We start from the raw sequence: 13,690 nt of genomic DNA on the forward strand, positions 1-13,690 counted from the left end.
GCTTCTCCTCCGTCACCTAGCATCACCCATCTATCATCACAAAGGCTGCAAGGACCATTTCCTCAAACACCCCGAGATCTTCCTTTGAGGTCTCTGTAGGGCCATCAACAAGATCGTCCGCTATCAGAGGAAATTCTTCATCTACACTTTCATATCCTGCTTCGTTTTCTTCCTCATCATTTTCATTCTCTTCCTCTGGAGGCTCTGTCTCTGCTTTTGTAGAGGCTCCGTAGGAGAAGAACAGATCCTCCACCTCTGTGTCTGTTTTTGCTTTTGCTTCTATCTCTGCCTCTGTCACTGTCAATGTCTCTGTGACTAACATGTAACAGGGAGAACAATACATCCATGCTTCTATTTCGCTGTCAGAGGTGATTTCAGAAGTCAGTTCTAGTTGAAGCAGGAGGTATTCTCCCATAGACAAAGACTTGTCTTCCTTTGGTAGTTGGCTTATAGTGCCCACTGTTAGGGATGGCCCACTTCCAAATTCTTTTAAGCCTTCTCTTCAAAGTAGATATTTAGCCAAGGGATATTCTTTCTTCCCCTTTGACCAAGTGTTGGGTATAACAAGAGACCACCCTTTTAGGTCTCTTTTCCTCTTGCATCTCTAGAGCTATTCTGGCTCGTGCTTTCTAATGATCATAGGATTCACATTGGCTTAGACATTGTAGAGGTGGGCTAGTCAATTTTTCTATGCTACATCATTGTTTCTAACCATACTCCTTCCTTTCCAAACAAATTAAATCAAACTCTTTTTGATAACTCCAACATTCTGCAATTTGCGTTTTGGTGCCCAGGTCACTCCCCAACATCAAAGTCCTACAGTTTGCTTCCTGGTGATTATCTTCCATGTCTCTGACAGCATCATAGGACTACGGTTCGCTTCCTCAACAGTTGTCCTTTACCTTCCAGTGATTATTTCGATAGCCCACTGCCCGAAGGATTGCATTTTGCTCCATTCACTGTGAAGATTTCCCATAGGTGCTGCCGCCTAATTGAGATAGGCCAATGCAGTTATCTTTTGAGCTTCAACTCCGCTGTATCAACTTCTTTTCTCATAGCATGATCAGTGCATCGTCACCGTGTTCTTGTATTTCTGAGTTTCTCTTCTCTCTCAATGTTTGTCGTACACACTCTATGTTACTCTCCACAAACCCTACTCTCTTTGCATCGTCACTTATTTTGACATGATATTAGAGCATACCTGTTGAGAAACCACTTCTTCAGTTTACGCGCTTCATTTAGGGTTTCGCACTGAGAGCCCCAAAAAAGACCGGTATCCACACTTTTTCAGTGGGCACCCACACAATGATGTGCCACCCTAGATAGCTTATGCCTGTAAATAAGCGATCACTTCATTCAATCTAACCTCTCTTCAGTCATTCTTAATCTCGTTCTTCGGTCAACACCACCACTTCCCTTCTCTCACTAGCCTCTTCCACTTGATCATCTTCTTCGGTTAGTACCACCACTTCCCTTCTCTCACCAGCCTCTTCCACTATCCTCACACCCCTTCAGGAAGACATTGTGGTTCATGGCTCATGGCTGCCTTCACCCTTCCTCTTTTGCTTCAAGAGCCCTGTTCCATCATTAAGCCTGGCACTTGGAGCATCTTTCACTTGGCGTCACCATCATCTACTTGGTATCAACACCCTTTTCCATCACGCTCCACTGTCACCTGCGTTTTTGAATGTGGAGATCTTCTCCTTGCTTGGTGTCATCATGTCTAGCTTAGGGTCAGCATCCTAGCCTTTGGTGATAGTCTACATCACCGAGGGTCAATGATTTCATCACTCATCTATCACAAGGGCCGTTGGGACCTACGTTTTTGCAGTCTAGCTCCTCCTGCATCACCTGGCGTCATCATTTATCATAGAGATTGTTGGGACCTGCGTTTTTGCAGCCTCTCTTCCATCACCTAGCATCACTCGTCTATCACAAAGGCTGCTGGGACTTGCGTTTTTGCAACCTGGCTCATCTTCCATCATATGGCATCATCATTATCCACCTAGTGTCAGCATCTCGGCTGCTCTCCCTGCATTTAACAGCTCCCCCACTCTGGGATTTGCATTTTGCTACCTAGGTCACTCCCCGATATCAGAGGACTACAGTTCGCTCCCTCAACAGCTGTGCTTCATCTTCGAGTGATTACTTCAATAAGCCCACTACCCGAAGGACTGCATTTTGCTCCCTTCATTGTGTAAATTTCCCACAAATGTTGCCACCTCATTCAGACAAGACATTGCTGTTATCTTTTGAGCTTCGTCTCCATTGTATCAGATTTTCCTCTCATAGCATGATTCAGTGCATCATCACCGTGTTCTTGTGTTTCTGAGTTTCTCCTCTCTCCGTGTTTGCCGTACACTGTGGTACTCTCCGCAAACCCTACTGTCTCTTTGTACTATCACTTATTTTAACATGGTATGAGAGCATACCTCTTATTTTAACACCTTTGATCAGCACCCATCGTCAAAGTGGTCAGCCTTCTGACAATATTGACAATACCGATTTTTCATTAGTACATTCTACAACCGAATTTGAGATATGACTAGGAGTTTCCTTCGGTCTCACTGGTTTGATTTTGATTTTGACTTTGACTTTGAGTTTGAATTTTATTTTGATTAGAATTTTGATTTTGTTTACTTTTCTCTTGTTACCCCTTCTAAGAAGAAGCAATGAGAGACCCCTCTGTAGAGGTTAAAGTATGAAACTGATTGACAGCTTAGCATAACGCAACGGCTTAACACTCAAATTCATAGAATGTAGGCATAGTGGGTTGTGAGATCACATGTTGCACACAATGCAAGTATATCCTCATCAGCAACTTGTCTAGAAACAATGTGACTTGATCATCAAAGGACTTAGCAACCCTCATGGTAGAAAACTTAGCAAGAAGGCGCCGATATTCAGCCAACTTAACTTTCAAGTTATCCTTGTCAATAATTTTAAAGTTTTGTAGCTCATGATCCAAATTGATGTAACGGCTCCTATCGCGATCCGCATAGTGGTTAGCGTTGAAGCTGTGTATGAAATTCAAATAATAGACCTTGCATCAACTCGACAATGACAAAGGCATTCCTAGCCTTCCATAAGCAACAAACCTTATGTAGAACAAGTGCGGGATCAGGTTGGGGTTCCAATCCCTGCGCAAGATCCCAAGGGTTCTATGAGTTAAGAACATGTCTCATCGAGTTTGACCAAAGTGTAAAGTTTGACCCGTTAAAATGAGTCTTATAATTAAAGGCATGTTTGACTGATGAGGAGGAAGGTACGAGGTATCGGATAAGTGAAATATGATGAATGAGGAGGAGGTGATGGAGAGGGATAAGTAGGAGGGAGAGATGGATAGGCAGAAGCAAGCTAAGAATGTCCAATGGGTGCTGATTAATGAGGAGACACTGGAACATGAATGTTTTCATAAAGTATTGGTGGAGGTGGAGGTTCCAAGATACGTAAGCCCTATCCAACAATCAGTTGGGGCACAGCAAAATGACCAAAAGACCCACTAGGTAATGCCATGAAGGCAAACTGTGGTACCACAACAAATCCACACTCAATGAGTGTTGGGTGGCATTCCCAATCTATGAAGCACCTGAAAGTGTAGGGATAGGAGGATGAACCTCCATCATGGAAACACCACTTGGTTGGAGCTCAGCTAAGAGTGATAGAAGTTTGAGAGGAGTGAGCATAAGAGTGTGACGGCTGGAGAGAGAGAGAGAGCAGTGAAAGTACGATTTGATATGAGTGTACCAACAATGTGTTGGTACACAAAGAATAAAATGTATTCATACTTAGGACACGTAAAGGGTGCATGTACAACTAAATAATGTGTGTGTACTATACACGGAAGGTGAAACGGCCCTTTATCCCAACAACCTCCCACTTAAAGGTCTGAAGTGAACCTCTAACCAACTCCCACTAGTTGTATGTAATGCTCGTGCTGAGCTTTACTTAGACTTTTATTGGGAACGTATGCAAGGTTGTCTTGTGTTTTGATCTTGGTCAATGTGATTTGACCATCATTCAAAATATGTTTGATGAAGTGATATCGCACATCTATATGCTTTGTGTGAATGATACATGGCATTCTTAGAAAAATACACAGCACTCTAGCTATCACATCCCAAAACTGCAGTATCCATAGACATGCTAAGATCTTCTACAAGTCTGCTCAACCATATAGCTTCCTTAGAAGCTTCAGTATCTGATATGTATTCAGCTTCAGTGGTACTGAGTGCAACAATGTTCTGCAACCTAGAACACCAAGAAACAGCCCCACCAGCAACTGCAAAGAATACCCACTGGTGGACCTACAAGTGTCCAAGTCACCTAACATGCCTGCATCACAATAACCTTGCAAACTAAGTATACCCTGCCCATAGCAAATACGCTTTCTTTGTGTACCCTTCAGGTATCGAAGAATACACTTGACAACCTTCCAATGTGTTTTGCCAGGATTTGACATAAACCTGCTAACAACTCCCACTGCATGAGCAATGTTTGGACAAGTAGCAACCATAGCATATATAAGAGAGCCACAAGCTGATGCATAAGGGACCCCCTTCATAGCATTTGCTTCCATGTCATCTTTTGGGCTATTGGCTTTACTAAGCTTAAGGTAAGGAGGTAAGGGTACCCCCAAAGGCTTAGCTTCAGCCATGTTAAATCTGTCCAATACCTTTTCAATATACTTTCCTTGAGATAAAAACAGCAATTTCTGCATTCTATCTTTGCAAATCCTCATGTCCAAAATATGCTCTGCATTCCCCAAATCTTTCATGGAGAAAGCTGATTTCAGCTAATTTTTGAGAGTATCCAAGCTAGTCTTCCTTTTCCCAGCTAGCAATATATCATCCACATACAAAACAAGTATGATGGGGCTGCCATTATATCCTTTTTCATGTACAAGCAATGATCTACATGGCTGCGTGTAAACTCATGAGATAGCATAAAATTGTCAAACTTTTTGTACCACTGCCATGGTGCTTGCTTCAGCGCATACAAGCTGCGTTTTAGTTTACACACCATTTGCCCTTTTCGAGGAACCACAAAGCCCTCAGGCTGTTTCATGTAGATTTCCTCATCAATCAAGAAACTTGTTTTTACATCCATTTGATACAGCTCTAAGTCCAATACAGCAATGAGAGTAAAAAGCACACGTAGAGTGGTCATCTTCACACAACACGTGAGAAGACCTCTTGGAAGTCAATCTCCTCCTTTTGTGCATACCCTTTGGCAACTAGTCTTGCCTTGTACTTGGGTTTCCCATCAACTGTCTTTACTTTGTACACCCATTTGTTTGGAAGAGGCTTCCTTCCTTTAGGCAACGACACAAGATCCTAAGTATCATTTGCATACAGAGATTTAATCTCTTCCTGCATAGCTAGCTCCCACTTACTACTAAATTCGCATGACTTGGCCTCTTTGTATGTAAGAGGCTCACCCTCATCTGTAAGCATCACATAATGCAAGGAGGGATCAAACCTATGTGGTTGCCTTCTTACGCGTGTAGACCTACGTACCCAATGATCAACATTTGCAGGATTTGGGTCTACATCTAGAAGTATATTATTTTTGCATTTATTGGCTGCTGTAAGCCATTTTCAGCATGCTGTTCATGCTGTACAGCACCTTCATTTTCATTACCAGCACCTGCATTTTCATAATCAGCAAGCCTATCTTGCTGTCCATGACCTCCTTGTCCTCCTATTTGCTGTCCATCATCATCTGCCTCAAAAATTACCAGCTGATCATCAGTTTCAGCCTGTGGTACAGCACCATGAGGCTCATTTTCTTAAGCAATAGGTGGCTGCAAACTCTGAAATTTGACTTTTTTGGCTCGCCAATGTTAATTCCAGAAATTAAGGATTTCAAGATATTTGATAAGCCGATCAGTATAGCGGCCGACCATGCGATCTTAAAATTTACTCTAGCATGTAGTTAGAGACAAGAAACATGCATGCAGTCACACACATTCCTGCATTATGAATTTCTAGAGCAAACATTGCACATCTATAGTGATGCAGTACGAGATGGCTTAAGTCAACTAGACCAACATGAACCATTGGAAGATGCCACTAGATCTCTAGCGAAGGTTTTACATACTGCAGCTTCAGAGGCATTCCCATGTAAGATGGGCCCTACTACAATACACAATTGTACTGCCCCTCAAAATGCTTGGTATGATGATGAGTGCAAACAAACTAGGAACCGCCTACAGAGGGATATTACACTAGGGACATGCACACATAAGTAGCATGGAATGTATTTCGTCGTCTTGTGCGAAAAAAGAAGAGAGATTATTTAGCCAAAGATATATCAGCTCTTTCTGAACAGGGACAGCAAGAGGGCATGGAGGAAATTTCACGGGAGACAACCCCCAATCCACTTGACATCACCTATGGTTTGGCATGAACATGCTAGGGCACTATACGATGTTCCATCACATGAGCAGATACCCTGTCCATCCAACTCTAGGCAAACACAATGCGGTTTTTTTACGGAAAAGATGGTGAGATATGCCATTTGGAGGTTGAAGAATGGGAGCGCACATGATCAAGATGGCCTTGTGGCAAAGCATTTTGCACATGCATATTATGCATCGGCCCCTATCTTGGCGAATCTCTTCAATAGAGCCATATGTGAGGGGTTTCCAGTAAGTTGGTGTGACCACACAATAGTGCCGATTTTTAAGAGTGGAGATCCATTGGTTGCTAACAACTGCCGCACTATTATGACTGGCCATATACTAGCAAAGATATATGCCTCTATTGTGGAGCATGAGTTGAGTTGGTGGGCTGAAACAAAGAAAATACGATCTACAGAGGACAAGCTAGTTTCCGCCACGGATACAATACGCTAGACCATATATTCACGCTAAGGGCCTTGAATGAGGAGGGACGATCACAAAGTCAAAGAATCTATTGTTGTTTTGTGGACCTCTGCAAAGCCTTTGATACTGTGCCACGTGCAAGACTCATGCAAAGGTTGCGAGCCATTGGGGTCCCAGAAGATATGCATTGGTGTATTTATGCATTGTATGAAACTGTGACAGGGAGAGCACGAGTGCCTAGAGGAACAACAGACTCAATCTCTAGTGATGTCCCCTCTCTCCTTTGCTGTTTGGACTGTACACTGACGAGATTTCCGATTACATACAAAGATGGGGTGACATGGGAGCCAGCTTGCCTGGGGTACTGATACCAATTTTTTTATATGCTGATGATATGGTGCTTATCTCCAATTCACCAAAGGGACTACAATGGCATCTGGATGCATTGCATGTGTTCTGTGAAGATAAAGGTCTCAAGGTTAATCTCGAAAAGACTAAAATCATAGTCTTTAACACCTCAACAGCTTCGGTAACACGCTCAGAGCATTACTTTATGTATGACGGCCAGCTTGTGGAAATAGTTAGACAATATGTATACCTCGGGGTCACTTTCAAGGGGCCATAGTTTTCATGGAAGGAGACTTCAGAGGCTAGGCTTGCACAGGCATATGCAGCTTTGGGTACTCTAGAGCAGCAATGTGCACACATACAATTACAAGAGCCTCGTACCAAATTGTGGCTTTTTGACACTTTAGTTAAGCCCACACTACTCTATGGGGCAGCCATTTGGGGCCCAAGCCTTTATCATACTAGACGGATGCCACTCATGGACTATGATGGACCGGAAGCACAACATTATGATGGCTTGGAACACATGGAAAGACCGCTAGTCATGATGATAGCACATATGATAAGGGCAAAAGCCTCAGTACCACAAGAGATCATCCGGGCAGAATTAGGCATTGCATCCATGGTAGTTCAGGCATTATTCCAAGCAATTACTTTCCTTCAAAGGATATGGCAACTCCCTAAAGACCAATATCCCAGACTAGCACTAGAGTCTTCAAGACAGCTTGCGACAGAGGGAGATAGACAGTGTTGGTATGCACACATGAGCACGTGGCTGAATTTACATGGCATGAGTACAAATAGACTACCACCGTTTGATTACAGCCTCAACTACCCTACTTTGAGCCTTAGTCGTGCAATAGTGTGATCAGGGCATACACCACTAAATTGGAGATAGAAAGGACATGGTCCAAGTCCCCCTTCCCCATTAGGCACGAAAACAGCACAATACCAAAGTCACTTCTTGCAACTTTCTCACGACGGTTTCATAGTGAGGCCTAGATACATGGATGCTCAACTGCCCCACAGACTCCGAGTTGCTATTGGTCAGATCCACACCTCATCGCATCAACTGATGATTGAGACAGGTCAATGAAGCCATATTGCAGTCAATCAGAGGATGTGCCAGCTTTGTGGATGGGAGCTAGAGACAGAGGAGCACTACATTTGTAGATGTATTGTATGCTATGATATCCGAGGCCGCTATCATTACCTCTTTAAGGAGGGCTTTGGACCACAAAGACAAGTGATGGACTATGAGGACCAAAGATGTTTGGGCCTTTTCTTGTTGGAGCTCCAACGAAGCAGAGCATTATTGTTTCAAGATAGGAGGCGACCCTAGCATCATCCACCCCTCCAGATAGCAGTTACAGACTACTTTAGCATAGTTGATGAACCCCCAGCCGTGACCACCCTAGACACTACATCTCCTGCTGATAGGCATTGCCAAGATATAGCATCAAAAGGCATCATAGTTGACAAAGCTACAACGCTACGCAAAGCAGACGCCCTAGAGTACCTAATCGGCAATATATGCGTGCCCATATGCGCCACATTCGCATCACAATTGCTCGTTACAAAGGCAGATTGGCGTGATGACTTAGTCGAAGGTAGCTTGTAGAGTGTTGGTGGATTCCATAGACTGAGGGGGAGATACCCTCCACTCTTGATCTTTTTAAACTTAGTTTTTTTTCCAACTTTTTCAGTTTCCATACATCTCATTCCAATATACCATGTAAACTTACACATAAATTTTCTCTCTTCTTATCTGATGAGAGATGACAATACCAGTTGTATTGGTTATGGTCTCATAGGCCACTCTAGCCTTTTAAAGACGTTAATCTCTCTCTCTCTCTCTCTCTCTCTCTCTCTCTCTCTCTCTCTCTCTCTCTCTCTCACGTGCGCGCTTGCTTGCTCGCACACATATATGATAGTGTACCATTTGTGTGAGCTTCATTTCAAACCCAACATTGGTATCACAACGCCTACCTGCCATCTCATCACACTCGTGCATTTCATCTCACAACACTCCACTCTCTCAACATCCCATCGCTTTTCACTTGCAGCCCTGCACCACACCAAGAGAAGAATTGGAGAGGAGAACCAAAACAGTAGAAGAAAGTGTGACAAGCAAAGAGAAGAAAGAGGAGAATAGGACCAACAAGTCCATCACCTGCTGCAACCAACCTATCACCGGCCAATCAGGCCCACGGTCCATCCATAGCTTAGCCCATCAAGTTGCACAGACCCATCACTACAGTAGCAATGTCACAAAGGTCATCACAGTTAAGGCCCGCTGGTCTCCAGGCCATCATTGCATCAATTCAGGGCATCATGCTGTTGCACATCCTCAGGTCAGCATCTAGCAATTGACGAGCTATAACCCTTTCCTATCATCATGCTGATCTTTATTGCACTCTCTTATCAACCACCTTCATTCATTAAATTTCTATTACCAAATTAACAGCATTTATCACTCAGGTCCCCCTTTTCACACATTAAATTTTCCCCAAAATTTCTCTTCAAATTCCAATTTCTGGCCAAATCTTTACGTAATCAACTCGAAATTTTGGGGATGGCTTCCTACACATCAGCATGACATTTGCCCCAAATTTGATGTTGCCACCCCTAACTAGGCTGCCGCCACCACTACCAACTAAGCTTCCATCACCCCAAAGATGTGGTCCACCACTACAATCCAAAGATAGTGGTTTCACCAACAAGCTATTTTTTAACGTTCTGATTTCCTCACACAATCCATTCATCAATTGGGCAATTCGATAAGCAGGCATTGCCATGTTTGTCTTCTCATTTTGGGCACTTTTGGCACTCCATGCACTTGATGCACTCGATTGACTTGTGCTTGACTTGTGCTAATGTTAGCATAGACATTGGATAGTATTACCATGGCAGATCACAATGATTTTCTTGGATTTTTTGGCAATAATGATAATTGGATGGCATTATTAACCCCTGTGTACATGATGCACTGTGTGTTGATTGCAAAACAGTTATGGGCGTAGGTATGAGGGATAGAGTTAAGGGTTGCGGGCCCAATTGTGCAACAAGAAGCATTTTCAGTGGTAAAGAATCGGTTGTTACTATTGCTCAGCCCCACCCTCAAAGAGCTAAGCTGAGATGGAAAGGATGTGCAAGCACATGCATTGATTGCCCTGTCGTGCGAGAGGTCAGTCATTCCAAATATTTGGTCGTGCTCTATGCCCAAGCATGTACTTGTATTGTTGTATTGGATGTGCAATGGAGCACATGTTGGCTACTTGCAAAAACAGTGGGAGCTTGAGCATATGACTGAGGGAGATTTCATGGATTCCTATATCACACAATTCAAAGATCTCAAGGAGCAGCTGGCCAGCATTTATGAGATTATTGCAAATGCATCTCTTGTTCAATTGGTAGTGTTAAGAATCCATAAAGTAATCAAACTTCCTTTTGCCTTTCCATTCCAACATTTAGCCCAATCTAATGTAACAAGTGCTAAAGTCTCAGGGCCTTTTGGGAACTCATCCAAGGGTTAAAACCTCAGCCTGATCTGTCAATCCCACCTTGAAATGGGGGCAAAGCACATTTAAAGTACAAGTATCAGTTCTTTAATAGAAGTTGTATTGCTTTCTTGGAGCGGACAGGGAGGCAAAACACTGCATACTGAAACATTTTCTTAGCGAAACATGTTTCACATGTCACTCTTGTTTCATGGTTACTATGATGCCAGGGAGCATATATAAAGTTCTGCAAGAAAGCTCGAAACAGCCAAAGCAGGACCAAATGAAAACACATTTCATTAAGGCAATGACACATACCCAAGAATTACAGCTACCAGCAGGTTCTCTGCTGTGAGAAATTTTTCGAAACCCTACATACGAGAGAGTTGATCCTGTGGATCGCATCTTCATTTAAGAGCACAATCACGCAGGTACTAGAATAAGAATGCACTCCTTGCTCTCCAAAGCAAAGCCAAGCTAGTTTCTAGCATGGGAATCTGTAAAGTGATTTACTTCCTAAATGTGAGAGATTATCAAAAACATTTTCAAATAAAGCAACACTGAAAATTTTGGAAACATTGTGCTTGCCAAATAGTTTGACTTCTGCTACAGATCTGGGGGAAATGAGTATATATACGAGTTCTTCTATAAATCTGGAGACAATCAGTGTTAATACGATGCTGCCCCACAAGCAATTAATACATATAAAATGAAACTTCATGTTTTACCTCTGGAAGATGAATCACGTGCTGCAGCCCCCTGGCTCGCATCAGTATCGACATTCTTCACAGAAGGAGCATTTTCTTTTACAAGAGTCAGATTTCGAATGTCTATGACACTGTCATACAACTCTAGAATATGAGATCATCACTCAGCAATTTAGAGGGAGACCTAGCCAAAATTAAATTTAAAACCAAAAGGCACAGTTGCAAGACAGAAAATATGAACCAATACATCCATGCATGCACACACACATGCTCTTCCTCCCTCCCCTCTCCCACTCTCTCTCTCTCTCTCTCTCTCTCTCTCTCTCTCTCTCTCTCCATGTACACTCTCTTTTCCCTTCCCTCCTTCTAATAGAAAAGCATGTGCATACGTCGTGAATATACATGTACACTGAAAATATTTTGTACCTCTACTGAGCCTTTGGATATTCTTTACATACCCCAATCCCAAGGGATCCATAAAATCATCGCCTCGAGGAAAAGCTTCTACTACTGTGCTGGCCTTGCGCTTAAATGTAGGAGCCCTTCGCAGGTTTGAAACAGCTGTTAACCTTGTCTCTCGCATCTCTCTGACCATCCTTGCCAGCTGTAATAAAGTTAGAAGGAAAAACATGAGCTTGACCTAAGAAAGTGAGAGAGCAAGTCACAAGTTATTTTTCAACTTTCATAAGATGCCTTGAAAGTTGGCCATAAATGTCTTGTAGTAAAAGCTATGCAGCCTGACTCCTTTCTGAGGTCTGATTAGTGACTTCTGAATTCTGATGAATGAGATAGAAGAGTTATTATGGCTTACCAACCATGTAAGATACGAAATGGATTAACAAAAGCCAGAATATTATCCGGTTCCCTTAAACAGACACAAGATCAATGGAAGAATTGAAATGCTTAAGCTATATACAGTTAAAACTGTATGAATCTTCTTGTGCGTGTAAGGCCTGCAAACACCGTCGATGCTGCAAATGCAAACTCAAATACAGACTATATGCTTTGTTGCATGTTTGGGTCCCATCCACTGTACAAAAACATAAGATGGTGAAGAATAATCACGCTTCGAGCATGCATCTGAAAACCCAATCACCATCTAATCAGGACTTTATCCCAACCATCAACAAGTTTCTCCAAAGTATTCAGAAAATGACTCCAAAGAGGGAGTAACATGAAAAGAGACACCGCTGTCCACTATCCATGATAGGGACAACCCATCATGAGCTGAAAGTGAGGCATCAATTACCTCCTTTTTAGTGATGTGCATATCACCTGCTAGTGCCATAATATCTACATCATTGCATGAGGCTGCAACAAGTATCTCTCCAGTGTCAGAGAGCTCTTCAATGACCACACTAGATGTAGCATTTGTCTTTGCAACTTCTTTTGAGGGAGAGCTGTCATCATCTTTCTTATCATCCTTCTTTTTCTTTCCCTATTGTTTCTTTCTTTCTTGCTCTTTCTTGTAATACTGGCAATCGGCTTTTTATGGCCTTTACACCCACACTGATAGCAAGTAACATCCTCTTGTTTGCCCTTGCTTTTACTCCTACTTTTGCATTTATTTGTTGCAGTAACCCTCTTCTTTGAGCTACCTCTAAGATGATAGGCTGAACCACTGGACTTTCTTCTAATCTCCTCGTTGAGGATAGAACCCCTAGCACCATCAAAGGTTAAAGCAATGTTGTTGCTAAGTGAAACAACCAAAGTCTCCTAGCTATCAAGCAAAGTCATCAGCAAGAAAATAGCCTTCAGTTTATCATTAAAGGGCTATAAACTAGAGTCCTGCAACAACTGACTCAAAATAGTTGTGAAAGCACTCAAATGCTCAGATGTTGGCTTAGACTCATCCAATTCCATATTCACAAGCTTGTGCATGAGATGCACTTGATTCGCTAGAGTTGTATTTTCATAAGTATCCATTAACTTTTTCCATACAGCATAAGCTATATCTGTCACCAAGTGGTGATACTTTTTACAGTTGCTTTTCTTATTTACTTATATAAATATTTTATTTTTCTTTTCTTTTGTTGCTGTTACTTTTTACCCCCAGAGTTCTCTTGGAATAAGTAGGATCTTTGCATGGACAGAAGAGGCAACCATTGGAACAAATTGGACTAATGGTTTGTCTGAGCCTTAGGACCAGTTCCATATTAAATGGGCACTGAAGAATAGAATGCCAGTGGTTTGGGACTGTGTGCTTAGCTACTGGAGATAGTGTAGAACAATGAGTCTGGCCAAGATAAAAGATGCACATGTGAGAATGCTCACGGAATAAAAGTCACTGTAACTGAGCCACATTA

General features: G+C 42.5%; 1 protein-coding gene across 1 annotated transcript in view; it reads right to left on the bottom strand.

The window, feature by feature from the left end:
* Positions 1-13,690, bottom strand: part of LOC148021626 (exocyst complex component SEC5C-like) — a 161,492-nt gene that overhangs the window by 128,069 nt on the left and 19,733 nt on the right. Inside the window, exons 3-4 of the mRNA XM_087697090.1 lie at positions 11,843-11,988; positions 11,406-11,515 (exon numbers count right to left, since the gene is read on the bottom strand). Of these exons, the coding sequence (XP_087553216.1) occupies positions 11,406-11,515; positions 11,843-11,988 (256 nt within the window). The remainder of the gene's footprint in view (positions 1-11,405; positions 11,516-11,842; positions 11,989-13,690) is intronic.

Source organism: Lygodium microphyllum, chromosome 17, assembly GCF_053477565.2.
Source record: "Lygodium microphyllum isolate KBCC chromosome 17, Lygodium_microphyllum_v1.1.10, whole genome shotgun sequence".
NCBI classification, from domain to species: Eukaryota; Viridiplantae; Streptophyta; class Polypodiopsida; order Schizaeales; family Lygodiaceae; genus Lygodium; species Lygodium microphyllum.